This window comes from Tripterygium wilfordii, chromosome 9, assembly GCF_013401445.1.
Source record: "Tripterygium wilfordii isolate XIE 37 chromosome 9, ASM1340144v1, whole genome shotgun sequence".
Taxonomy (NCBI): Eukaryota; Viridiplantae; Streptophyta; class Magnoliopsida; order Celastrales; family Celastraceae; genus Tripterygium; species Tripterygium wilfordii.
The window spans coordinates 10,861,891-10,887,970 of record NC_052240.1 but is presented as its reverse complement, the minus strand read 5'-3'; the positions used below and the strand labels follow the sequence as shown (position 1 = coordinate 10,887,970).

The window sequence follows — 26,080 nt, the reverse complement described above, 5'->3', positions numbered from 1 at the left end:
TTTGAAGCATTTGAAATGCTTTATGTTTAAACTTTAAGATATCCATATTACCCCATCTTTTTCAATGATATTTCAAATATACCCTAACCCTAATCACCCTTTGATCTTCCTCATTGTTCACGGTTTCACTTTCACTATTGTATATTGTATCAAGTTTCGGTCACTCTAGACCCACAGAGAGTTTAGGTGAGCTTAGACCCATTTTGCTTCAAGATAGTTTGTATACTTTTTAAAATATGCAACCGTTTTTTATTTTTTAAAAATGTTTTTTAGTGTTGAACATGTCCGTAAATTGTTTGAAATATTAAACAATTTGATAATCTATTACTTTTGTTTTATGATGAATTGCACAATATCTATGTATGTAATTTACCACAATATTTTGAACAATATTAATGCTACCAACAATGATTGAATCAAACAGACACTAACATTTTACATATCATAAATACTAACATTTAAAAGAGAGTGTTATTTTTCAAATCAGAAAAATCATAATGGCAGACCCACCAGGCTGCAGTGGTGTCGCCCACAGCAGAGGACCAAACTCCCACTTATCAGGAGCCACGTGTGTGAGTGTGAAACTCCAGTGTCAGAAATGGGGTTACCTTCCATGTTTGGCTTGGGCGACCCATATGCAAATCCTGCATTTTCTTTGACAGTAATTACTGCCTGCGGATATCCCATAATCCCTTTCCCTGTCTCATTAACAACACAGTGACTAGGGTAATAGTCTTCATTTCTTTCTTTCTCGCTTTCTTTTTCTTTCGGTTTTCATGATCAATCACAATCATTTGCTTGCTTAGCTTTTAATTCATAAAAGAATTAAATTCCATACAAAAAAATATTGGGAGAGATGTCCGAGTATATTGACCGCCCCCCTTCAATCTATCTCCGTTCCTCCATCGGGGCTTCGTGAAAGGTAACTCCTTTTTTGTTATTTCTTTCTCGTACCCTTTTTATCTATATAGCGCCTTGCTCTCTTACATTCTTGTTGGGTTATTGCATTTGCTGAGTTATTCGTTTTCATCTTAAAGCTCTGATCTTTCCTCGTATTCTTTTATGAGCTTTATATGAGCTTCAATGGCTTATTTGGGGATTTAATCTGATTCGTGACATGTTTTGTATATGAATTTTCGGCTTGGAAGGGGGTGACTTTGGAAATATCGGATCAACAACTTAGATTTTCTTCGTTTCTTTTTGTTTCCGTTTCTTGGATCTGTTGCATGATTTATTGGTTTTGCGCTGCCCATTACTTGATTACATTCCATCGCATTCTCCAGTTAAATTTCGTCAATTTTGGTTCTTCTTTTTTGGGTGTCCTGATTTCTGATAAATTATGTTGATGTTGGTGGTATTTTATTTTAGATGTAATGGTAAATGAAGTTTGGTTTTGTTCACTATACTTGATGTAGCCACTTGTGCGTTTGGCTGTTGATGATGATGATATCTAATGTTCTGGTGGGAAGGGGGACAGTTGAATATGCTAAGCATGGAATGACTCCATTGAAACTTGTATATCATAAACAAATTTAAGGGGGAATGTCAAATCTCAAATGGTACTGTTTTCTTTGCTTATGCTTTGAGTTCAATGTTGTTGTGTAGATTGAAGTGAGTTAAGCCTGCAGTTTAGCTTTTATGATTAGATCTTCTTCTCTTCTCTTTTCTTTTTTCCTTCCCCTTTTCAAGCAATAGATATCAATCTACATGGCCCCCTTCTGTGACATGCTTAACGCCGCTCACCAGAGGAAAACGCACCATAATGGGGTTACTGATTGAAATGTTTTTGTGTTATAGGCTGGTTAATGATGCTTGCATGCATACATATTTTTTTCTTATATTATCGATGCCATTTGAACGTCTTGCATTTATGATTTGCTGATTGATCCAATAAAGGAAAAGACAAAATAATGTTTTAAGATTCTTTTCAGCTCTCCAGTTTGAATGAAGTATTTGGATACCTGTGTGTATTTACTCATTTTACTTAGTTTACAGTTAATGCAGATTGAACTTTGGCATCTGTTCAAAACAGTCTGTCAATTGATTGGTAATTTATACCGTATGTCAGTAGGTTATGATGGTAAAGAACTCCTGTTCACAGTGCCACATAACCAAGAGGGTGTTGCACTAATTGAACCCTTGGCCTCTAGGTTGTAGTGTAGTTACTTTACCACTAGGCCATGGATTTTCTAATTATATTGCAAGTATCTCTTCTTTTTTTTAATGACGGAAAAAAGCTAAGTAATGGGAAGCAAGGAAGACATAATCGGGCATAAATAAGGTGGTTAGGTTTGCATGTTGGAATGAGACTTTGACCTAACTCTTGAGGGTGCTCTATGTGTTAGTAGTTTCATCTTGCAATTGCCGCAAACATAGCCTGGGACCATACTACATTGCATTCTCCTTTATTTTCTGGACATATGATTCTAGGTCGTGTGCATGTAAATGTGAACGAAGAATACTAGATTGTAGTTCATGTAGTTTGACTTGTGTGAACCTCATCACATGGCTAGATGGAATATCGTTGTTGATATCCTGCTTCCTGCGGCCTTAAGAAATTAGGAAACGATGGATGGTTTGTTAAAAGGTTTAATAGAATTTCAGAATATTTATTATGCATCATAAAGAAACTTTATGATATATGACCTCTTAGCTTTTGTTCTATGTTTACGATTTTCTTTGTTCTCTATTTTGGTTCCTATTCTCCTCGTGAAACAAAAGGTCACCCTTCTGTCCCAATTGACAGTTTCTTTTAAATAGTGTTTATATATAATGCCTAGCTTTCCCTTGTCCTCAGGTATGGAGTGTTTTGACATCTGGAAAAGATCATGGTTCAGTGCTTAGACGGATTGAAGCATTTCTGTGCTGCTGTAGCAACTTGCTGTGATACTGATATATACAAGCAACCCAAGGGCCTAGAAGATCCTGAAGTTCTTGCAAGGGAAACAGTTTGTGAGTTGCTTTGCTTTTGCAAGATAACCAGTTAGGATATTGAAAGTATGGTATTTTTTTTTCTTTTATGTAGTTGATGCTGTTGTGTTAATCTGTCAGAAGCCTCTTCCAATTTTGTAACTCTACTTGTTACAGGTTCCTTTTTTTTTTCTCTCTATTTATTTCTATTAAAGTTTGAAATGGGTCTGTTTTTGATTCCGGAATAATTCTTGGTATTTCTGCGTCTGTACTGGCGTAATTACATCTTCCATACCTACTTTATCTGAGTTGAATGCTTAGATTTCTAGATCATCTGCAAAAGGTTTGTATCTTTGTTAGTGCATAATGATGGTTGTTTATGGTTAGTCACTTAGTTGTTACGTCTACGACTATAATGAGAAAACTTTGAGATATAGTTGCTACTTCCTCTGGGTCTATCGCTTTGTGTTGTCTTCTTCTTTGTTACATCCTAAATGTTTTTCGTTCTTAGAAGTCAGGCCTGCATTATTCTCATTTAATTGAGCTACCTTCTCAGCGGGTTCTCCTTTCCTTCACTACATAAGCAGTGAACAAAATGTGAACGCTGGATAATAATAATAAAGCATGAACCATAAATTAGAAATCTTCTCAAACCGTTTGCTTTGAGGAGAAGATTCGGATGAGGAATTTTTCTTTACTTCCTGTAAAGATTCGTGTATATGGGTCATGTTAAAATTTTCTAATTTCTTCAAGCAGTGCAATTGAAATCAACAGCTCTGATTCTGCAGGGCTAGACCCTTTAAATTGCCATCATCATCATCATCAATGAGAATACACTACTTGGATTCCCTTTTAAGTTGTAAGTCAGTAATTTTATTTATGAATCAACTGACCATGGGTAGACCTGGGCTTAAGGTTAAGCAGTTCCCTCTGACCTATGTAGCTATTTATTGTACGACCTACTTGTTTTACTTTGGTATTTGTAAAGACCAGCCATGTCGGGCTAATCTAATACCATTGTTTGAGGTTACTTATGATGAAAGTATCCTTGTAGTAGCTCTATGAGGAAGAATCTTCTATAAGATCTCAAAAGTTTTGTCTTCTTCAGTAAAGCTTTTTCATAAATAAGTCTACACCTGGAATGTGGTTCCTTTATTTCTGCGTGCAGGAGATGTGATTATACCCTTTGGTCCCTCACTGGGATGTGATTATTCTTTGATATTTAATAGATGGAACATAGTAATGAATTACTAGGGTTTTCAGTATTTGCTTTGGGCTTAGAAGTTGTATTTCTCTACTTCTGTTTGTGAAAGAAAATAAAACTTTTGAATGATTAGAGATCATCTAGTTGCTTTCTTGTATTTTGCAGTCAGTGTAAGTGAAATAGAAGCACTATATGAACTATTCAAGAAGATCAGCAGTGCAGTAATTGATGATGGGCTGATCAACAAGGTAACAAATTGTCATCTCAGTTAATTCTTAAAATATCCTTTTTAGTGTTTGATGCACTTGTGGTGATAATATTTGAGGGTTTCTTAATGTTTCATTGCAGGAAGAATTTCAACTGGCATTGTTCAAGACAAACAAAAAGGAAAGCTTATTTGCGGATAGGGTATGCTTTTTATGCCCTAAATTTTTTATATTGATTAGGTTCATTAATCAATCTGTATCATATGACAATCTCCTATCACATACGAATTTTATTACCAGAATGCGTTTCCTAAATGTATTGGTCAGCCACATGGGTACCAGAACAACCATTCCATTTTTTATGGGCATCTCACTGACCTAAATTGGGCAACAAAATTAGTTATCCATTAATATTACCCATGCTCCTTTGCTTTTGTGTGTGTGTGTGTTCATCGCACATTCATTTGTGTCTGGTGCAATTTTTTTTTTTATATTATTTATGCTGATTTATCTTTTTCCTGTAAATTTGTAGGTATTTGACTTGTTTGATACCAAGCACAATGGGATTTTGGATTTTGAAGAGTTTGCCCGTGCTCTCTCTGTCTTTCACCCCAGTGCACCAATTGAGGATAAGATTGAGTGTAAGCGTGCCTTGCATGTAGGAAAAGCTTAATGTCTCTAATCTATATGGATTAGGGGATAGGGACTTAGGGAGCCGTATTTCTTCATATATTCCCATAAGAGGTCTCCTTCTGATGGTGGGACCTGGCATGGGGATGGGCTTTAGCACAGAGGGAGGAGCTATATCATTTATGACTGAACTTTGCTTTCTCTTTTCCCCTCTTTCGTATTCTGCACTTCTTTAGTCCATTACGATGTAATGTTTCTTGTTTGTACATTTCTAAATGTTTTTTTTTGGTTGCGACTCTTTGCAGTTTCCTTCCAACTGTACGATCTCAAACATCAAGGGTACATTGAAAGACAGGAGGTACGTATTCCTTTATGTGAAATGCCAAATAGATGCTGCAAGGACACTCTACTGAATTATTTATTTATTATTTTTTCTGAGATTCAAATGGCTCAGGGGAAAACACTAGGCCTTGCGTATTTGTTAAACTACCATGTCAGGGTTACATTACATATACACGAGTCATAGGTTCCAGATTACCCGGCTTCCAATTTTGCTGATATTGTAATTGTTGAAGATTTGTAGTGAATAAATAGTTTTGATAAACTTGTTTACAGAGTTAATTTCTTAGTTGATTCAGTGAAATGATTAATGGCATTTGCATTTTTAAAAAGAAAGGAAGAAATAAATTATTAATGTCTTGCTAGCTTAAGTAGAAAATGAATTAAATAACGAAGGACCAACCATCTGACGAGTGGAGGACAAAGTCGTCTAGAGTATTATTGGCCTAGAATAGTTCAACAATCGTATGAACCAGCCAGCTTGCTCTTTTGAACAAGCAGTTTTCTTACCATAATCTGAAACTTTTGAGGTTCTCGTGTATGGACTTTATTTTTTTTCCAATTATTTTGATTAGTTATATATTACGATAGATCTTGTCCCTCAATTAATTTTTGATCGCCAGATCTTATTTTAAAGCTACGTCTTTTTATATTCTTCACACATCTTTAGAGTATGTTTAACTATCAGCTTCTTCCTGTATAGGTGAAGCAAATGGTAGTAGCAACACTTGCTGAATCTGGCATGAATCTTTCAGATGACGTGATAGAGAGTATCATTGACAAGGTGTTTTTATAATTTGATTGATTCACCCATCTTGTTTTGAAGACATTTATATAGTTATATACCTTTCATGTCTTAGAATCAGATGATATTTTTCTCCTTGAGGATACAAATGGAGTCCTTTTAACCTTCATAACTCTGATCTGAATGCATATTACCGTTGAATCTCAAGATACTTTTCGTTAGCTTCCAGCTGCTAAAATGAGGGAAAATGAGAATTAACCTATGCATGTCATTTTAATAGGTACCAAATGATATCAGAACCTCTATAGGGTTTTTTTTCCTACAGGAAAATAATATTATAGGTTTTACCAAGCTCCGGAGTAAATATGACTTTGCTGGTCTTGTTCAAAATAGGATAATACATTAATACGCCACAGTGGTAGGAACATATGGTGGCTGGTAACTGGTAAGATCCTACGATTGGCACTCTTACACTTGATTATTGTTTGTATATTTAATCAGCAGTGAAACATGATTATGTAGTTTGGTATACTGCAAGTTAGTTGGAAGCAAGAATCTTGTTTACTCTGAGTCAGACTCACGTTTTTACTTTTTGAGGTGGTTTATCTTTTGCTATTGCAGTTAAGTTATTATATGTTAATAGATATGTCACTATTGTTTATCTTAGACCTTTGAGGAAGCTGATACTAAGCATGATGGGAAGATTGACAAGGAAGAATGGCGGAACCTTGTTTTGCGTCATCCATCCCTTTTGAAGAATATGACCCTTCAATATCTCAAGTAATTCACAAACTTTATTGCAAATAGCTTGTTAAACTGATTTCCCTAAAGGGGTTCATTTGTAGTAAAGAGTGCCCATTTCATTTTCCTATAAACAAAATAAAAAGTTAGATCCTAGTATCATCCCTCTTCTCTATTCCATCTAGCACACTCTCAACTTGCTTTGGCTACAACTAACATCTGTTTCTTGTTTCTTTGGCAGAGATATCACGACCACATTCCCCAGTTTTGTGTTTCACTCACAAGTTGATGATACCTGAGTTGATGATACCTGAGTCGACGATTCGCGTCAAGTGTAATATGCTATGAAATTGAGACTTCTCCATGAGCAAAGGTCCATAGTTAGAACTATGTTTCCTTATTTGAGTAGTGGAGGGCTTCCTTTTTTGCATAGACTAAAATGGGTTCCAGATGTTTGTGGCATATGGAGAAAAGCCAACCCCAACATAGTTTGGGATAAAGGCTTTGATAACAATGATGATGGTAATGAATGACATGACATATGAGGATTCTGGTATTTAATTGTACATTCCTTGGAATTCTTGGGATTTCAGTGTCACCTGATTAGCTTTCCAGAATGAGTTTGCGTATCTGATGCAATGCTATATTTATTTAGTAGTATACCGGAGCTTTGAAGCAATGAAGACAACACATAATTGGTGTGGCTATTTTGAAACCTATTTTCTGCTGATGTCTGTACGTGCAACTTTGACATGGGTATTGACATGGTTGCATGAAAACTTTGCGAACAAATCCAGACAATGATATCTAGAAAACGACAGAATCTTTATTCTTATTTGTATCAAAACAAACAATCTGTCGATCTAGAAACAGCTTTCAATCTCATCTTTACGACAAGGGAAGAAGAAGAAGCTCCAGAGATTTTATATATCAAAAACCCAGAAGAAGCTTTTATATAGGGGTGGGTTTGATTCACTGTGGTTCATATGGTTTAGCCCTTAAGAAAATCAGGCTGATTGGTGACAGATCTCACCCATGCCCATTTATGGTCCTTTGTGTTCACTTCATTTTTTGACTTCGCCACCTCCTCCACTGGAATATATGCATAGATGCCGTTGATAGGACCAGCAACGAAGCCGGTGTAACCAGCCATAACACCATGAATCGCCGAATGGGCCAGAAGGGTACAATACAAATTGTCTGTAGCATTTGCTGGAACTGCTCGAATCATGTATGTGGGATCTATGTATTTCACTGTAAACAACTCATTTGGATGATCTCTAGCCCACCAATTCTTGAGCTCTGACTTCAACCACGGACCGACATCTAAGAATACCAAGTTGCCAGATTCATCCCTCTCTTCTTTTTGGGCATCGCTTCTCGGTATCATATCTTGTCCTGCCCCCTCGGAAACAACCAGTACGGCATGTCCATTCTCTTTCAGCCGCTGTTCAAGGAATTCAAAAAGCCCTCCTTTTCCTTCCAAGTAAAATTTATCCTCCGGAATTAGACAGCAATCCACATCACGGCTACTCAGTATCGCATGGAGGGCTATATGCCCGGTGCTTCGACCCATTAGCTTCACAAGGCCTATTCCATTTACTGCACTCTCAGCCTCCACGTGAGCGGCACTGATTGCTTGCTGGGCCATTTCTACTGCAGTCTGGAATCCAAACGATCGATCAATGATGCCGACATCATTGTCAACAGTTTTGGGGATTCCAACAACTCCAACTTTCAGTCTCCGACGAAGAATCTCATTAAATATTTTCACAACCCCACGCATTGTTCCATCTCCGCCTATGATGTAAACCTGTTCATTTGCAAGGGATGAGAAGATGGGAAATAAAACAAATATGATGAAGAGCAAAAGCATGTTTTATTTGGAAAAGAGATTATGTTCGACTCATTCATGAAGAAACAAAAATCATCTACCAGATCCAACGCGTGCGGCAGCCACATGGGTTATCTTCCGGAGAAGTTTGGATCCACAAACCCCTTGAGATTGTTAATAATTCATACAATATAAAAAGATTTCTGCGATGAAATGTTAAATGAAGAATAGTGTTCCAAGGAGGGTTCAACAATCGGGTATTCAGCCCTCTTAATAGTTCTGTCCAAGGTGCAAAAGCAGAGGAAGGATTTGAACTTCAATTACAGGTTAATGCTTCTCCCTAGATACCATCAAGAAGCACTGAGCATCTGTTATTATTTTAATTCACTACCTCCAGGAGGTGAAATAATCTCTCCCAAAGAGCTAACAAGCATGAACTTATAGCAGAAATGTTTCTGGCAGTCCGTAGAGATAGTTAACACAAAGATTGTCATGTTTTTGTCCAAATTCGAACAAAACTTAGTCTTTGTGCATCCTTTTGGTACGAAATGTTTACCAGAGTCTATAAATAGTAGTAAACCAAGAGACCAGAATTGAATGGATTTGGATACCAAAGTGTTCAACATGGGTTAAAGCCCTAGTCCATCCTAATCCAAATAGAACTCACCTGCGTTACTTAGTATTTATTTATTTTCATCCATTGATCAAATCCATGCCTAGCATATAGGTGGTTTCAGTAATTCACATTTCATCATCGCCATATAATGTTTGTTCTTGGATTGAAATATGAGCAATTTCATCATAAAATTCACATTTCTCAATCGATCAGAATACGAAGTCAGAAACTTGACAATGAAAAAACAGAGGAAGTAGCAGAAAATCAAATCAAACATTAGAATGATGCGTATCCAAGGGGACAAAACCTGATTGAACTCGTGATGTTCAATGGAATCAACGATCTTGTCAAGATCAAATCCACCCCTCGATGTCTCAAGAGCAGTTCCACCTCTCTTATGCCAATTATGCACAAGTTTGGGATTGAGCTCTATAGGTTCCATGCTATAAAACCCTCTGTAACCAGCCACTACCCCATAAATTTTCCTCACTCCATAGAGCTCCCAGAGGCCCACCACGAGCTCTCTGATGACAGTATTCATGCCGGGACATAGGCCACCGCAGGTGATAATGGCGGCTCGCGTGTTTTGGGGCTCGAAGAAGATATCCTTGCGTGGGCCAGCCCTGTGGTACGCGAGTGGGGGAGTAGGTGAAGAGAATTTCCCCGAGAGGTCATGGGCGACCTGGCCGAGGACAACGTCGGTAGGGGAGACGTAGAAGCCTTCGGTGGCGTGGAAGTAGCGATTATGGTCAAGTGGGTTAGTTTGGGCGTGGAGGTCTTCAAGGTAGTCGGTCAAATGATGTACCTTTTGGAGGTGAACATTCGAGAACGAGAGAGGTGATTCCAGGTCTTTGCCCGCGACGAGAGTGGCTGCTTCCGGCAACGATATCGCCATGGCGGTGGGGGAGTTGGGGGTTTCAGAGCACAAGCGGACGAGCGCTTAATAATTAAGCGAAGCTCAACAAATGGAACAACTTGTCTAGAAAATTTGGAGTCTGTTGCTCACGTGGCTTTCTGTTAACTCGACGCGTGGCAACGTCAGTCGCGTCAGAGAATAGGGCCTGCCACGTAAAGAAAGAGGATGTAAATTTCAGACCGAAGGAAGAAAATTGACCTATGAGTTTGAGTCGGACACTTTTTTTTTTTTTAATATAAGGAAAAGGGATTGGGAGTCTTGAACTCGAGATCTTTATGAGATATTACACACATAAATGTCATCTGATTTACTCGTGATTCTCGAGTTTGAGTCCGACTTGAGACATTAGAAAAGACCAGTACGTATTTAAAAGTGATTAATAGACGATTTGAGTTGGGAGTTTAAATAAATTTGGGTTGGTGTTCGATTTTGATTCACCTTCGGAGTGAGTTGAATTAATAACGTCCCAACCTGGTTGAGATTGAATACTGCATGAGCTAATAAAATTTGTGGTCACTAAAAGATTATACGTGTTTTAATTTTGTTACTAATAGTAAAATTATGTCAATTTAATCATCAAAATTTTAATTTATGTCAATTTAATCATCCAAACAGAATTTATCAATTTCGCTCGTTCAATCTGTTGATGTGCCAATCAAAATTGTTTCTGTCAATCTCGCTTTTTATTTTTCTGCAACTGCTTTTTTACTATAACGACAACATGCGACATGTGTCACCACCTCTAATTGGTTGCTCTCATTTATAAAAAAAATTGACAACTAAACACCAACTTATATCGTCATTATCTAGAGTCACTACATCACTAAAAGTCTAAGACCATCATTTTTTGCCTGCCCTTTCAATTTATTACATGACCTAGTCAAGGGTATCCTTGTTACAAGTTTCAAGTTTCATTTTGTTTGAAAACCAAATTGAAAAATGGAATCAACAACCATCAACATATTTTCGGAGAATCAGAAAGCATAATCGAAGATTCTAAAACTTGAAAATAGAAAAACAGACAAAATCGAAAAGATAATGAAATTTAGGGTTTTCAAGTACTTTCAATGACCACATTTTCCTCTCATTCAGAATGAATCACTCATAAAAATAAAAAGAATTTCTCATTCAGAACATAAAGCATCGAACAAGAGCGAAGTCATAGAATCGAACACTTACCCAAAAAATTAAAACTTACCCATAATCGTAGAGATGATGCGTTGATGGCTCGAATCGCAGAGATGCTCTTTAGGAACTAGGGTTCATTTGCAGGAAATTGTAGATGTTTGTGTGAGTTATGTTGCATTAGCAGGAAATTTATTTAGCTATTTTAGGTCTTTGACACATAAACACCGTTAGTTACTTATGATATACTACTGGCCACATAAGCAATATTTAACTTTGGTTTAACGTTCAACCTGTCACATCAACAGATTGACTAATTGAAATTGACAAATTCTATCCAAATGACTAAATTGGTGCACAAATTAAACTTTCAATAATTAAATTGACAAAATTTAATTGTTAGTGACTAAATTGTAACACGTGCAATATTTCACTTCCCATAAGTACTATTAACCCAATACGAGTGAGTTTGTTTGTGAGTGTGTTGTATTTTGAGATAGTAAAATGATGTGAGTTAAAAAACTGAGGTGAGCACGAGTCAAGGTGCATTGAAATTGTCAGGCATGTCAAAAATATGAAATCACGAAGTTTACTTAGGAAATTATAAAAATCATATGCAGAATGTTTCATAAATTGCAAAATGAACCACATAGTTTCAGTTTTTTTTTTTCTACCCACACCCTCTCTCCCACCTACCAACCCACACGGCCATCATCCTTCTCCGTATTCCGGCCACCGATGGTGGCCACTCACTCCAGAAGGGATACGTTGCGGGGATTCTGCTTCATACAAAGAAAATTTTTGGCACAACAAATTCAAGTACGACAATAACTACTAGATTTAGCATTAGCCTATATATATATATATATATATATATGTATGTATGTATATATATCTCTTTCTTCTTCCTCTGCCTCTGTCTGACTGTAGATGAATGGATGTGTTTAATTAAGCCACTGCGGTAACGCTCACAATTTGAACTCCTCCAACCTTGCGCCTTAAGCGTTTAACAAACTTGACTGAATCAATTCCATCTCCTATCACCACAACTTTATCTTTCTCCTCTCCTTCTAATCCCATAGAGCTTACTCCTGCAAACAAACCAATCCGCCATGTTACTAGTAATTGAAGAAGAAGAAGAAGAAGAAGAAGAAGACGATCTGTGATTCTTACCATTCATTTTAGCAGCAACCTTGAGTGCCTTGGTCCTGCATTTCTCACACCTCATTTCAACCTTCACCACAATCTTTTGCTTCATCATATCTTTAATCAATCAAAAAATTGAACACGGAAACCAACAATACAACATATGATTAGTTATTATGAGCAGCAACTTATAATATAGGGTGGAAACAGGGAAGGAAAAGACTTTTTCTGAGTTTTGCGTATTGTGTAAGTTGGTGGACTTTCCTGGCAAAGTCAAGCCTCTTTTTTCCTGGAAAATACATCACCCGGATTACACGCGTTCCATGTCCTTGACTCCTAAATGCACACTATCAAGATTCACATTGAAAAGTCAAGAAAAAAAACAAAATACTTTATAAGTTAAAGATTATAACACCTCTCAATAGTAAATGCCTTTTTAAGCACAAGATTCTACGAGTTATTTGGGTTGAATTTTCTTACATGATATCGGAGAATAACCCAACTACCAAGAATTCTTGAAAAATACAATGCCGAGACCAGATGTGGAGTGGAGGAGTTGATTCAGATTTTTGGGCCTGCCTGCATGACTCCCCTCATGCCAAGTAGGAAGGTTGCCAACACTCTTTGACAAGCTTCTTAGATGGCATTCAGGGAGCCAGGCAGAACAATAATTAATCCCACCCCCAACTCAATTAGCACAACCTTCTCAGCTCATTTCAGCTCACCAAAACTCTGCATTAATTAACAACATATTAAGCATGCAATCAGATACAAACGTTGTTCAATTTGTAGCATTAAATGAAATCTAAGTAGAGGGCAGAGCCATAGGCAGACTGAGCAGAGAAGAGAAGAGAAGAACCAAAAATATACAATACAATTCAAGACACACTTACTGCTTTCCGAAAGTATTGCCGAATCCATTGGAAGCTAAAGAAGAATTTAAAGAGTTTGCAAAGGAGGAAAAAAAGAGAGAGAGAGGAGACAAAAGGACAGAAGAAAGGAGGAAGACAAAGTTGTGGAGAAGACGGCAAGACAAAAAGTGCTTTGTTTCTCACAAACAATGGTTCCATTAGATGGTGCCAAACTTGCCTGGGTTTTACAGGTAAACCTTTGTTTGGATTTTCTCTCTTTGCTTAAGATGATCCCCACAACCCCACCAAAGAAGAACTAAAAAAATGGGAAAATCCAGATAGATGGAAGCTCTCTCTGCTTTGTAAATGTAGTAGCCCAAGAAAAACCAGTTAATGAGACAAAGCCAGAGTTGAGAGATGGTATCAGTTGAGTTGGCTTCTTAACATAACTGGAGTTTCATATCAGATACTTGACAAACCAATCAATAAGAACTACCTCAACTCTTTGTTAATGCTCTACATAATTTTCTTCACTTGTGTAAAATGTTTCTCATGGTTTCTGAGATTCAGATCATCACCAATGAGAAGCAGCATCTGATTTTGAGAAAAATGACAAGAAGTAAGCCACCAGGGAAGTTTAGGATTGTTTTCCCATTTTTTTATAGACTTAATAGACTTCACTTCACTTGATTGGTTGTGGGTTTTGGATGGCATCTAATAAGCTGGGAGGGGAGGGGAGGGGAGGGAGGGCACCATAATTCTCTTACCTAAAATTGACTATATTCCTCCTAATCTTTTTTACTTTGAATAACAACGTACAAGATTGACATTCCAACATCCAATATGGACCTAAATTTGAGCCGTCATAATCACATGCATAGAAATCTCCATCTGACGATAAAATAAGTTGGTTCCAAACCCAGGACATAGTCACAAAGCTTTTTGGTAAGTCACTAAACCCTAAATTATAATTTTTTTTTTCATAACCCCTCAACTATAGACTCTAAACACTAAATCCTATGGCCTAAACTTTAATATACAATTTTTGAAAGAAAAGACCATAATTTAAAATAGTTTTGGGATTAATTGCAACCAATTCTAATTAACAACTCGGGGAGTGGTTGGAAATTTTTTCAATTCTCCCACTTGGATTGGTCACTCAAACACCAGTGAAGGGCCCTCCCCAATCACCTCATGGACCAGTTTTCAAACATTTTGACCTTCCACTCTCTTCCCCTTAAATAATTCGGTGATTACCATACATAATTGTGACAGCAAATCCCAAAGTACAAAAACAAGAGAGAAAATGATATTTACAAAGCTAGGTTCTGTAATGATAACAATCAAATTCAACAAGCCTCAAAAAAAAAAAAAAAATATATATATATATATATATACTGGAAAACTTTTTACCTGAATATCATTGCACTTGTTCTGGAAAATAATATACTGCCAAGTTGTTTCTGCTTTTCACTTTTATTTCTGACAATTCAACTAAAACCTACAGAAGAATTAAAGCTTCTTGTATGGAATTTGCTAATAGGGTCAGTAATAGTATAAGCTAATAAGGGAAAATAAATTCTCCAAAAATAGTTGACAATCATATCATATGAATATTAAGCAGAATCTTTGGCATTAAAACAGGGGAATTTCCTCCAAACTCCATTGACAGAAGATAATTGATTTTCTTGATCATGCTTGTAATCTTAATTTACTTTTGGGGTCTTTTGGATCAAACAACTATATTAGTCAAATTGAAATCTGCTGTACGTGTGCTCAAGAGCTGTCACTTGCATGATAATTTAGGATATAAAAAGCCTAGTCGGTTGTTATAAAACAGAGGATTGGGAATTTAATTAATGATTGAGATATTCCTTCCATTCCCAAAACTCCGGAGAACATCGTTTTTAATAAGGGGTAATGCAATTTTTTTATCACGGAAATAGTTTACCATGTCCAACTCGCTCGTTGAATTTTCAAACGTTCCAACTTGATAATTGAAAATTGTTCCAATTTACGCACACGAGCAGATTTTTCACAGTTCGGACAATAAACTCGTCGATGTGACATAAATAATCGAACTTAGAAATCTGCTCGTGTGTGCATATCTGAAAATTCAGTGACCGATTTGGACGTGGTCAACTCTTTTCGTGTCTAAAAATTATATTACCCTTTTTAATAATTCTAAAAATGGAATTTATCACAGCATGTGCAAACTTTATATCCGGAATCCTTACTGGCTCAATGAGAAAAACAGAGAGGCAATGCATGCATGGATGTCATGGAACTTCTACTAGAAGGATATTCCAGATTATTAAAAGCTAAACAACCCAGTATTTGACGGTCAACAATTCATTCATTCTCTTTTAAAAACATTTAGCAGTTTCAAATCTTGAAATATTATTATGGGATTGGATCTTCCTTGATTTGGGGATGATGATAAAACTATATTGAATGGTAGTATACCAAAACTGCAAGTGTATAATCAACGACCTTTTGCTTTTAATGCAAGAAATCAGTCACATGTATATCCTTCTAATTAGCTAGTAACATGATTACAGCAAGGCCAAATCGTAAATCTCATCAGGGCCAAAACGTATGAAAATTTCAGATTTCAATTCCACTAGAATCATGTGGGTGGTGGGGTTTCGTGATCTTGGTCTCGGTGTTAGGTCAAGTGGTAAATCTCATCATGGCCAAACCGTATGAAAAGTTCTGAAAATTTTGAATGCGTGGAACCCGATGACATGAGTTTAGGCTCGTGTGGAATGTCCAACGGATAAAGGATTTGACTTTTGAGACTTTGTGTTTTGTTTAATAACATGGGTGGTGGGGTGTCTCGGTGTTTGTGCATGCATGGGGATCCCCTCGCTCATTTCTCTCAAACGAACATCTTATACTCTCACAAACTCTTATCAACATGACAACTTCCTTCTACTCTTTTTCTGTTTATTATTTTCTTTCTTAATTATCCCTTAATAAAGACATATATATCCCATTTATTTAGGAAATATAGATATATATACAAGCAAAGTTGTTTCTGTAACAAACTTCTTCCATGGATGGAGTTTCATCCAGCGTAGGACTCTTTGAACTTGAGTTCTGCTGTCTAACTACTAGGTTTCTCTGCTTCAATATATAAACAAACGTTCCTGGTCTAGTCTCCATGATATATCTATCTCTCTCTCTAGGGATTCTTCACTTTTGATTTTTCTTTCATCAAAAGGAGGAGCCACAAGTCCAAGTGGGTGTTTCATCAGCCAAAACTTTCTCCGAGAAAAGCAGAAGAATGTGGCTCCCAAAGCTTTCACTTATCCTGCTTTTCTTCACCCTTTACTGTTCGTTTCAAACGCCCGCTCTTGCAATCAAAAAGGTAATCCAACTTATACATTATCATCATCAAAACCTTCTCTTCCTTTCACTGAGTTCATGATATATATATATATGTGTGTGTGTGTATTGTCTTTTTCTGGGATTTTCCTGTTTTGACTAGTGTTTGGTTTGATGTAGTCTTATATAGTGTATCTGGGATCTCATCGGCATGGTAATTCTCAAGCTGATTATGGTCTGGTAGCAGAGTCTCATTATAAATTCCTCGGATCCTTCTTGGGCAGGTACTAAAATTTTGAATAATCTCCTTTTAATTCTGTAATTTTCTCGTTGATCTTTCTTGTCAAACAAACATCCGAATCCGATGCCTTGTCATGCAGCGAGGAGAAAGCCAGAGCTGCCATCATACACTCCTACAAAATGCATATCAATGGCTTTGCAGCCTTCCTTGAAGAAGAAGAGGCAGCTGAAATTGCAAGTAAGCAACTGCATTGTATACATATATATGCATACCTTCATTCATTCCTCTGTTTTCTCTGTATCTTTGTATTCCAATCTGTATTTTTTTATATTTTATTGCCAATGTAGAACACCCAGAAGTTGTTTCAGTCTTCTTGAATCAAGGAAAAAGGCTACACACAACACATTCATGGGATTTCATGTTGCTGGAAAAAGACGGTTCCGTTCACCCAAGTTCATTGTGGAAGAAGGCTAGATTTGGTGAAGATTCAATCATAGCAAACCTTGACACTGGTAATTTACTGTCTCCAATCAATCTCAATTTCAGTGTAATACTCTAGTCTTCTTCTTCTTGTCTTATTTTACCCAAAAACACTATACTATAATGATTACTTGTGCCTAATGATTATTTTGTATTCAATAATGCCGCTTGGTGGACCCACTGTATAATAATACTATTGTCTCTTCTTTTTTTGTCAGTGGGGTGTTTGAGATTACTAAATTTGAAACCTTTGATGTGTTAGGTGTCTGGCCTGAATCAGACAGCTTTAGCGACCATGGCTATGGCCCAATTCCTTCAAAGTGGAAAGGAATATGTCAGAATGACACCACCTCTGGTGTTCCTTGCAATAGGTTGATACCTCCTAGCCTTCCCCCCACCATAGTTTCTTTCCAGCAGATTCCCTGTCAAAATTTTACTTATAAGAACTGGTTTGGGTGAATAAACTTGTGCAGGAAACTCATTGGAGCAAGATTCTTCAACGACGGTTATGCCTCGTATGTAGGATCAATGAAGTCTAATGAGAACTCTGCCAGGGACCTGGAAGGCCATGGGAGTCACACACTATCCACAGCCGGTGGAAACTTTGTTCCTGGAGCAAGTGTTTTTGGCTTAGGAAATGGAACTGCTAAGGGTGGTTCACCTAAAGCCAGAGTTGCAGCTTACAAGGTCTGCTGGACACCGATAAATGGGAGTGAATGCTTCGATGCAGACATCGTGCAAGGCTTTGAGCACGCCATTCATGATGGTGTTGATGTCATTTCAGTTTCACTTGGAGGGGATCCAACCGATTACTTTGATGACGGCATTGCAATTGGGGCATTCCATGCTGTTAAGCATGGCGTTGTTGTGGTTTGCTCAGCCGGAAACTCTGGACCAACCCCTGGTTCTGTCTCAAATGTTGCTCCTTGGATGATCACCGTTGGAGCAAGCACGTTGGACCGCGAGTTTCAGACCTTTGTCGAGCTCCAAAATGGAGAGAGACTCAAGGTTTCCTCATCTTTGAATCAGAAGCTTTGGTTTATCTATATATCCATTAAAACTTGAATAGTCTATTTAACTTGTTTTCTTCTCTATTAGGGAACAAGCCTTTCTAGTTCTTTGCCAGAAGACAGATTTTATCCGCTCATGAGTGCCGCGCAGGCCAAAGCTGCTAATGCATCTGCTGAAGATGCGTGAGTATTGCAAAAGTTCAAATATTGTTGTTGTGGGTTATTCCATTGAATTGAAGCTTTTTTGAGTGTGTGATACCTGATGCTCTCTCTGGTTATGTGTAGTCTCCTGTGCAAGCCAGACAGTCTGGATCCTGAGAAGGCTAAAGGCAAAATCTTGGCTTGCCTTAGGGGAGGAAATGCAAGAGTCGATAAGGGGAAACAAGCTGCTCTTGCCGGTGCAGTTGGAATGATTCTTTGCAATGATAAGATCACTGGCAATGAGCTTATTGCTGATCCCCATTTCCTTCCAGCTTCACAACTCACCTATAAAGATGGCCTTGCTGTCTTTGCCTACATCAATTCTACTAGGTATTACTCTCCCTTCTACTCTTCTACTTTCCCAGTGTTTTTTTCTTACCTTGATGAGTGTTTATGACTTCTGCTTGTCACAGTAATCCTTCGGCTTATATTACGACTCCTAAGGCTGCGACAGACATTAAACCAGCTCCATTCATGGCAGCATTCTCTTCTAGAGGCCCAAACATGGTTACACCAGAGATCCTCAAGGCATGGAATCATTCATTTCCATTTAAATTTTTAGTTCCAGTATTGGTTAATATATAATCTCTGAAGCATTTTATTAAACATACATACATAATGTGATCATTTCAGCCTGATATCACTGCCCCTGGAGTGAATATTATAGCTGCCTACTCAGAAGCTGTAAGCGCTACTGACCTTGATGGAGATACAAGAACCACCCCTTTCAACACAGAATCCGGTACGTCGATGTCTTGCCCTCATGTTTCCGGAGTTGTTGGCCTTCTTAAGACACTCCATCCAAAATGGAGTCCTGCCGCAATCAGATCAGCCATCATGACCTCTGGTAAGACTAAAACTATCATATTTTCTCTCATTTTATTCTGCTTCCATCAACACATCTTCTGCTACTGATAATTCTTTTGTGAACTTTCTGTTACAGCTAGAACAAGAGATAACACAGTGAATGGGATGCTGGATGGATCAACATTTTCCGAGGCAACGCCATTTAGTTACGGTGCTGGACATATTAGACCAAACCGCGCCATGGATCCTGGCTTGGTTTACGACTTAACTACCACAGACTACTTGGACTTCCTCTGTGCTTCAGGCTACAACAAAACATTGATAAAAAAAGTCTCGGACGATCTTTACGAATGTCCAGAGTCGGTCAATCTAGCCGACTTCAATTACCCATCAATGTCAGTTCCTAATCTATCCGGTTCCATCACTTTGACTCGGAAACTGAAGAATGTGGGATCACCAGGCGTCTATGCAGCCCATGTAAGAGAACCATATGGGATCTCAGTTTCTGTGGAGCCAAAGATGTTGAAATTTGAAAAGGTAGGGGAAGAGAAGATGTTTCAAATGACTCTGAAACCAAAGTGGGATGGAGCTGCTAAGGAGTATGTATTTGGTGGATTAGCATGGACAGATGGTAAACACTATGTAAGAAGTCCAATTGCAGTTGCTGCAGCAAGCTGAAAGAGATGACTAGTAGCTAGACATTAGTATTAGGTTGCATTCTTCTTTAGTTCTACTATGAATGATTGATTGATAGGATTAGATTTATTTGTTTATTCAGTTTAGGGTAGGTGGTTAGTATTCATATTTGGATTAGATTTTGCTTTGATTGAACAGTATTGTTATTATTATTTTCCCATTGAGAAATAAGCCCTCAATTCAAATGTTAATAATAGTATATCCATATTCATTTCTTTTCTCCAATTCATGGCTGATGGCTTCAAAGAATCAGTAACTGCTGAAAGCAGCAAGTTTGCTTCTTGATGTTAAACCATTAGTCTCTAATAACTACTTTAAAGATCCGGGGTGTGCCCAAATGGAAGCCTTTGAGATTATTTTTTTTGTCAATACGGTTGAGAAAATTGTTTCTCATTGGCATTGAAACTTGAGCACTCATGTTTAACCCAATCAATTGTCAACCGAACTATCTCTACGTCGGTTATTGTTAGTTTGGTTAGTCTTTCTGCCTTTGACATCCTAAGGGGCAGTTTAGTCATGTAAAAAATGAGAGGACACCAAAAGTGCGTCGTGTACATGGATAATTGGATATGGATCTTATATACAGTGTTGATTGCGTCAATGAGAAAAGTGTAGTCATCGTCTATAGCCGACAGGCTATAGCATTACGGCAAAATTCCATTTCCAACATGTTTTCTTCGCCAGCTCTGCGGCTGGATTATTCTTTGTCGTTCTCATTATTTGCCAGAAACAGGAAGCAGAGGCTCCGTGTTTCACGTGGATCGTTGAGTTCCAATCAGAAATGGAGGCACTCTATGTTTGTAGGTGCCAAGCCTGTGTTGAAAGATGGGACTCTCAGTTTCAGTGGCCAGGATGTGTTGACAGGGGTTCCTGCAAACATTGTGCTGACCCCATTGACAGATTCATCGGCATATGTGGGGGCTACTTCCACACAGACCAGTTCCCGCCATGTTTTCAAGATTGGAGTCATTGAGTATGCCTCCTGTTCTTTTATTCTTCTCTCATGCTATTGGATTTTATTAGGATTTCTGGAATGCATATTCAGGTTTTCCAGAATTTGATGGGAATTTTTTTTTTCTTCGGATTCAGGGATGTTAGATTACTATGTCTATTTAGGTTTAAAATTTGGTGGATGATACCTAGAGTGGGAACTTCAGGGAGTGATATTCCTATAGAAACTCAGATGTTGCTTTTGGAAGCAAGACAAGGAGAAGCTTCGGAAGCTTCTACTTCCTATATTGTTTTTTTGCCTTTGCTAGATGGCAAATTTAGGAGCAGTTTGCAGGGAAACACATTCAATGAACTGGAGATTTGTGTCGAAAGTGGTAAGAGATTGAATTTGGAAGGAATCATGGTATTACTAGCTTAAAAGCTTTTCACCTATAATGCTGTTGCCCAATTGCAACCACAGAAACAAATATATTGCAATGTTCTGGTAAGGCTGTCGGAGTCTGGCCCTTTTAGAATCTAAACTTGCTCTAAAGGGCATTACATTGTTGATATCAGCGGCCACACGTATTTCATGTTTGAAATGTACATTAACTGTTCATTAGTTCATTTTGTTTCCAGTTTCCCAATAAATTATGGGGTTAGATTCTTAACTTCTTAAGGTAGGGGAATTAAACGCTGAACCTTGTTCATTTGTCTCTCTTTATATGCGTAGTATAATGATGCCACTTTCTTGTGTGTCTTGGTAGGTGATCCCTCCATAGTCACCTCGCAATCACTAAAAGCAGTTTTTGTGAATTATGGAGACCATCCATTTAATCTGATGAAGGAATCCATGAAGTAGGTTAACTCTCTGTGAAAACTTTTTGAATTTCTTCTAAATTTGGGAATTTTGTAATGCCATAGTCGTCGGAGTTTTTCAGCTAACATACATGTTCCTTTAAGCAATACAACTCACACAAGAGTTAAAGTAGATCATGCACTTCACATCATATGCAGGATTTTGGTGAAGCAGAGTGGAACTTTTGCACTGCGGGAAACGAAACAGGAAAAGCCACTAAACATTTAACTCTTAACTTGGTCTTTTTTGTCTTCTATTTTCCGATCTCCCTGTTATTTTATAATATTGAAAGCCTTTTCCTTTCAACTTTTCTTATGCAGATTCCAGGAATGTTAGATTGGTTCGGTTGGTGCACCTGGGATGCTTTTTACCATGAGGTTAATCCTCAAGGGATCATAGATGGCCTAACAAGGTTAATCCAACTCTGTGTATGTTCTTTTGCTACATATAGGCTGGACTAATATCGTATCAATTGATAGGTGTTAGTCCTCAAGAATTCCTTACTTTGCAAACTATAAGGTTAATCATGATTGTGGAGCGTCTATAGATGAATTATGATGAGCATCTATAAATGAATTAGTAAAATGAAAAAGTTTCGTGCTCTAAGAATTCTTTACTGGATGAAGAGTAACCGATTTCATTGTTTTTCCTAAACTTTATTTTAGTTCATTTGCTATTGTTGCTTGTTGTAGCAATTTACTAAGCACTCTCCCTGTCTCAGTTTATCAGAGGGAGGGACGCCTGCAAAATTTTTGATAATTGATGATGGATGGCAAGATACAACTAATGAGTTTCAGAAAGAAGGGGAGCAATATATTGAAGGGTCAGAGTAAGTTATCCAGTTTTTTTCCTTTCTTTCCTAGTTACTTGGAAAGCATGTGAGCATCCTTTTACTTCTTCCAAATTGCAGGTTTGGAGGCAGGCTGGTAAGCATTGAAGAAAATAGCAAGTTCAGGAAAACAGCTGATGGAGCTCGAGATGGAGCACCAAGTAGCCTAAAGGACTTTGTTTCAGATATTAAGAAGACCTTTGGCCTTAAGTAGGCTACTATTTAAATCCCTTTGCTGTGTGTTCTTTCTTCTTGCTTAAAAAAATATTGGTGTATCTTAATGATCTCTTCTTTTTTTTTTCCCTTCCCTTTACCAAAAAACTTCAGGTATGTATATGTATGGCATGCCCTGATGGGATATTGGGGAGGACTCCTTCCAGGTGCCGCAAAAACTATGAAGTATAACCCAAAATTGAGATACCCAGTGCAGTCACCGGGGAATTTAGCGAGTACAAGGGATGTATCTATGGATTCCATGGAGAAGTATGGTGTTGGTGCAATTGATCCTGCAAAAATATCTCACTTTTATCAGGATCTACACAAATATCTTGCTTCACAGAATGTGGATGGGGTTAAGGTTGATGTTCAGAACATACTGGAAACCATCGCAACTGGCCAAGGAGGCCGGGTTTCACTTACTAGACAGTTTCAAGAAGCACTTGAAAATTCTATAGTTGCCAACTTCAAAGACAACAGCATAATCTGCTGCATGGGTCAGAGCATGGACTCCATTTACCAGTATGTGGCTCAAGCCCTTTGATCCCCATCTGTGGAGAAGTTTGGTATTCTTGTATACCTGCTTCTACTTAATTTTTGTAGTCTTTAACACTGTATTTCTCAAGAAAATAAGCAAAAAGCAGGCAAATAAAAATGAAACAAGACTCAACCCTACTCAAAAAATGGATTTGAGACATTTAGTTTTCACGTAGTTAAATAAAGTGAGGACTTCACAAGGGATTAACTACATCTTTTTTAATAGATCAGTTTGTTTCGACTGCCTTTTCTTTATTCATTTGATTGATTTTAGTAATATGAGTGAATCTTTGAAGTTCAAAAGAATATACATCAGACATTTCAGGATGTGAATGAATTGCAACATTCTTTTGATCGAACTTAGCAGATATTTTAGCGATGGGCTACTCTATCTCTGAATCCTGATAGTTGTACACAACTAGCCATGGCAAAGATGGTCTTTGCAGGATGTTCATGGTTTGTTTAGTCAGAGCCTTACGTTTCAGCTTCACATTATTAACCATTCCCTCATTTTTTTGGTAAATTTTCTCCTGTCATTGCAGTGCAAAAAGAAGCGCTATAACACGAGCTTCTGACGATTACTATCCAAAAAATCCAGCCACACAGACGCTGCATATAGCTGCCGTGTCTTTTAACAGCATATTCCTTGGTGAAGTTGTTCTACCAGATTGGGACATGTTCTATGTATGCAAGCTGCCTCCTTCTCTATTTTTTTCCTCTTTGAATTTTTGGAGAATAATTGGATTAACTGAAAAATCTTTCAGAGCCGCCATGACGCAGCAGAGTTTCATGCTGCTGCAAGAGCAGTGGGAGGTTGTGGAGTCTATGTGAGGCAAGAACTATCACCCTTTTTGTTTCTTATGCTGAAGGACGTCTGAGTTATGACTGCCTAAAGCCATAAACAACTGTTCCTGGACCATCAGATTATGCGAAAGAACAGTCATGTTCCTAGAAGCATATGTGCATGTGTGCTTTCCTCTTTTTTCTCGTATTACTGTTCCAGTTTGCTAGACCTAAAGTTTCTTGTTGAATCTTTTATTTGTCCCATTCTTGTGTCTCAATTTTCCTTCAAATTGGTTATTGCCTGAATATTTTTATGACCCTGCTACTACCAATGACAGTGATAAACCTGGCCACCATGATTTCAAGATACTAAGAAGGCTCGTACTGCCTGATGGATCCATACTTAGAGCTAAATACCCAGGGAGGCCAGCAAGGGATTGTTTATTCCGTGATCCGGTAATGGATGGAAAGAGGTATATATCTATCTCCTATCGCCTGGTGTTATATAAAGACTGGTTCATTTCTTTTGTTCTTGTCTCTCAATGAATTCTTTTTTGCTAGTCTTCTAAAGATATGGAATCTAAACAAATGTACTGGAGTTATCGGAGTCTTCAACTGCCAAGGTGCAGGAAGCTGGCCTTGTTGGGAAAACACAGTTCAGGAAAAGGTTTCCGCAAAGATATCAGGTCAGGTTTCTCCGGCTGATATAGAGTATTTTGAAGAGGTATCTGGGAAGCAATGGACTGGAGATTGTGCGGTATTTTCCTTCAGTTCAGGTATATGTTCATCTTCCTGCAATGTGATCGTATACAGATTACATAGACATTAAACGGGTGGATGGATTTTAATGTTCTCGACTCCATACTTCACAATTGCAGGGTCCCTATTTAGATTGCCATCGGAAGAATCATTTAATGTTGCTCTAAAATCCCTGGAATGTGACGTCTTTACAGTTTCTCCTATTAAGGTTTGTCTATCACTTCACATCTTATCTCAGTTTCTGGCCTCAACTGTAACCACCCAGAAAATGTGTGGCACCCCAACATATTAAATATGAGTAGGAGACCTCTTCTGGTCAGAAAATCCTCTGGCATAGGGATCCACAATCCAATGAAAACTTGCTAGACATCGTCTGTTCTGATTGGTTAAACATCATTGTTGGCATGTCTTGCAAGATTATATCTGTAAGCGAACTTCGCTTACAGATGTGGGATTGAGATATGACAAAAGATAAAATAGAGTTTGCCTCAATTCTGTTGATTCTTTATGCGTTTTATGTAGGCTTACGATCAAGAAATCCAGTTTGCACCCATTGGACTGCTAAATATGTACAACTCTGGTGGAGCTGTTGAGTCAGTCGATTACTTGACTGGTTCTTTTGGTCGTGGAATACACATAATGGGGAGAGGGGGAGGTAGATTTGGAGCTTACTCCAGCATAAAGCCCCAATCATGCTCTGTAAACTCAAAAGACCATGGATTCAACTTCAACGCTGAAGGCCATCTCTTAGTAGTAACGATCCCCAACACTACCACTTGTTGGGATATTCATCTTTGTTATTGAAAATGGTTATAACTTATTTGTTACTGGAAAGTAAAATAGTACTTTTTTACTAAATCTATAATCAATAATCAATTTTTTTAGGAATTATTTTTCCTCTAATGGTTTTATTTGTTAAGTTAACAATCATGCAATACCAAAGTTTGGAATTGAAAGAAATCTTCCATGTATCGAGAATTTCTCTGATCCCCCTAAAAATGAGAGAAGTGGCGCTGTTTGGTGAATCTTATAGCTAATGTTAGCTTATAAGTTGTGAAAAGGTCGATTTGAATTTAATTTTAAAGAAGGAATTTTAAAAAAAGAAAGAAAGAAGAGAACATTTTAGTTTGTTATTTTAT

At 37.7% G+C, this 26,080-nt stretch overlaps 5 protein-coding genes across 9 annotated transcripts; 3 read left to right on the top strand and 2 right to left on the bottom strand.

Moving 5' to 3' along the window:
* Positions 1-633: 633 nt before the first annotated feature.
* Positions 634-7,392, top strand: LOC120005565 (calcineurin B-like protein 3). 3 transcript variants are annotated; one of them, XM_038855267.1, is made up of 10 exons: positions 634-922; positions 1,416-1,559; positions 2,798-2,952; positions 4,280-4,362; positions 4,463-4,522; positions 4,853-4,961; positions 5,256-5,308; positions 5,993-6,073; positions 6,702-6,814; positions 7,017-7,392. In XM_038855267.1, the coding sequence occupies exons 3-10, from the start codon at positions 2,829-2,831 to the stop codon at positions 7,072-7,074; spliced, it is 681 nt and encodes a 226-aa protein (XP_038711195.1). In that variant the 5' UTR covers positions 634-922; positions 1,416-1,559; positions 2,798-2,828; the 3' UTR covers positions 7,075-7,392. The 3 variants fall into 3 exon arrangements, with proteins under 3 accessions (XP_038711195.1, XP_038711194.1, XP_038711196.1); XM_038855266.1 differs by lacking the exon at positions 1,416-1,559 and having other exon boundaries at positions 636-922; XM_038855268.1 differs by lacking the exons at positions 634-922; positions 1,416-1,559 and adding an exon at positions 3,699-3,769 and having other exon boundaries at positions 2,815-2,952.
* A 191-nt stretch (positions 7,393-7,583) lies between these two features.
* On the bottom strand, positions 7,584-10,179 carry LOC120005564 (ATP-dependent 6-phosphofructokinase 2). The gene is made up of 2 exons (XM_038855265.1): positions 9,533-10,179; positions 7,584-8,588 (listed from the first exon to the last, which is right to left on the bottom strand). The coding sequence occupies exons 1-2, from the start codon at positions 10,118-10,120 to the stop codon at positions 7,767-7,769; spliced, it is 1,410 nt and encodes a 469-aa protein (XP_038711193.1). The 5' UTR covers positions 10,121-10,179; the 3' UTR covers positions 7,584-7,766.
* A 1,702-nt stretch (positions 10,180-11,881) lies between these two features.
* LOC120005567 (heavy metal-associated isoprenylated plant protein 47) lies at positions 11,882-12,599 on the bottom strand. The gene is made up of 2 exons (XM_038855269.1): positions 12,440-12,599; positions 11,882-12,357 (listed from the first exon to the last, which is right to left on the bottom strand). The coding sequence occupies exons 1-2, from the start codon at positions 12,525-12,527 to the stop codon at positions 12,215-12,217; spliced, it is 231 nt and encodes a 76-aa protein (XP_038711197.1). The 5' UTR covers positions 12,528-12,599; the 3' UTR covers positions 11,882-12,214.
* Positions 12,600-16,552: 3,953 nt separating this feature from the next.
* Positions 16,553-20,222, top strand: LOC120006025 (subtilisin-like protease SBT5.4). Its single transcript, XM_038855905.1, has 11 exons — positions 16,553-16,636; positions 16,774-16,877; positions 16,974-17,071; positions 17,182-17,346; positions 17,577-17,685; positions 17,788-18,322; positions 18,413-18,507; positions 18,610-18,855; positions 18,939-19,053; positions 19,159-19,372; positions 19,469-20,222. Exons 1-11 carry the CDS (start codon positions 16,553-16,555, stop codon positions 20,008-20,010), a joined length of 2,307 nt encoding a protein of 768 aa, XP_038711833.1. The 3' UTR covers positions 20,011-20,222.
* A 412-nt stretch (positions 20,223-20,634) lies between these two features.
* LOC120006491 (probable galactinol--sucrose galactosyltransferase 2) lies at positions 20,635-25,829 on the top strand. 3 transcript variants are annotated; one of them, XM_038856543.1, is made up of 14 exons: positions 20,635-21,001; positions 21,118-21,353; positions 21,726-21,816; positions 21,976-22,024; positions 22,138-22,229; positions 22,539-22,646; positions 22,728-22,856; positions 22,974-23,384; positions 23,942-24,083; positions 24,164-24,231; positions 24,521-24,655; positions 24,744-24,958; positions 25,061-25,149; positions 25,464-25,829. In XM_038856543.1, exons 1-14 carry the CDS (start codon positions 20,697-20,699, stop codon positions 25,743-25,745), a joined length of 2,352 nt encoding a protein of 783 aa, XP_038712471.1. In that variant the 5' UTR covers positions 20,635-20,696; the 3' UTR covers positions 25,746-25,829. The 3 variants fall into 3 exon arrangements, with proteins under 3 accessions (XP_038712471.1, XP_038712474.1, XP_038712475.1); XM_038856546.1 differs by lacking the exons at positions 21,118-21,353; positions 21,726-21,816; XM_038856547.1 differs by lacking the exons at positions 25,061-25,149; positions 25,464-25,829 and having other exon boundaries at positions 24,754-24,902.
* Positions 25,830-26,080: the final 251 nt, after the last annotated feature.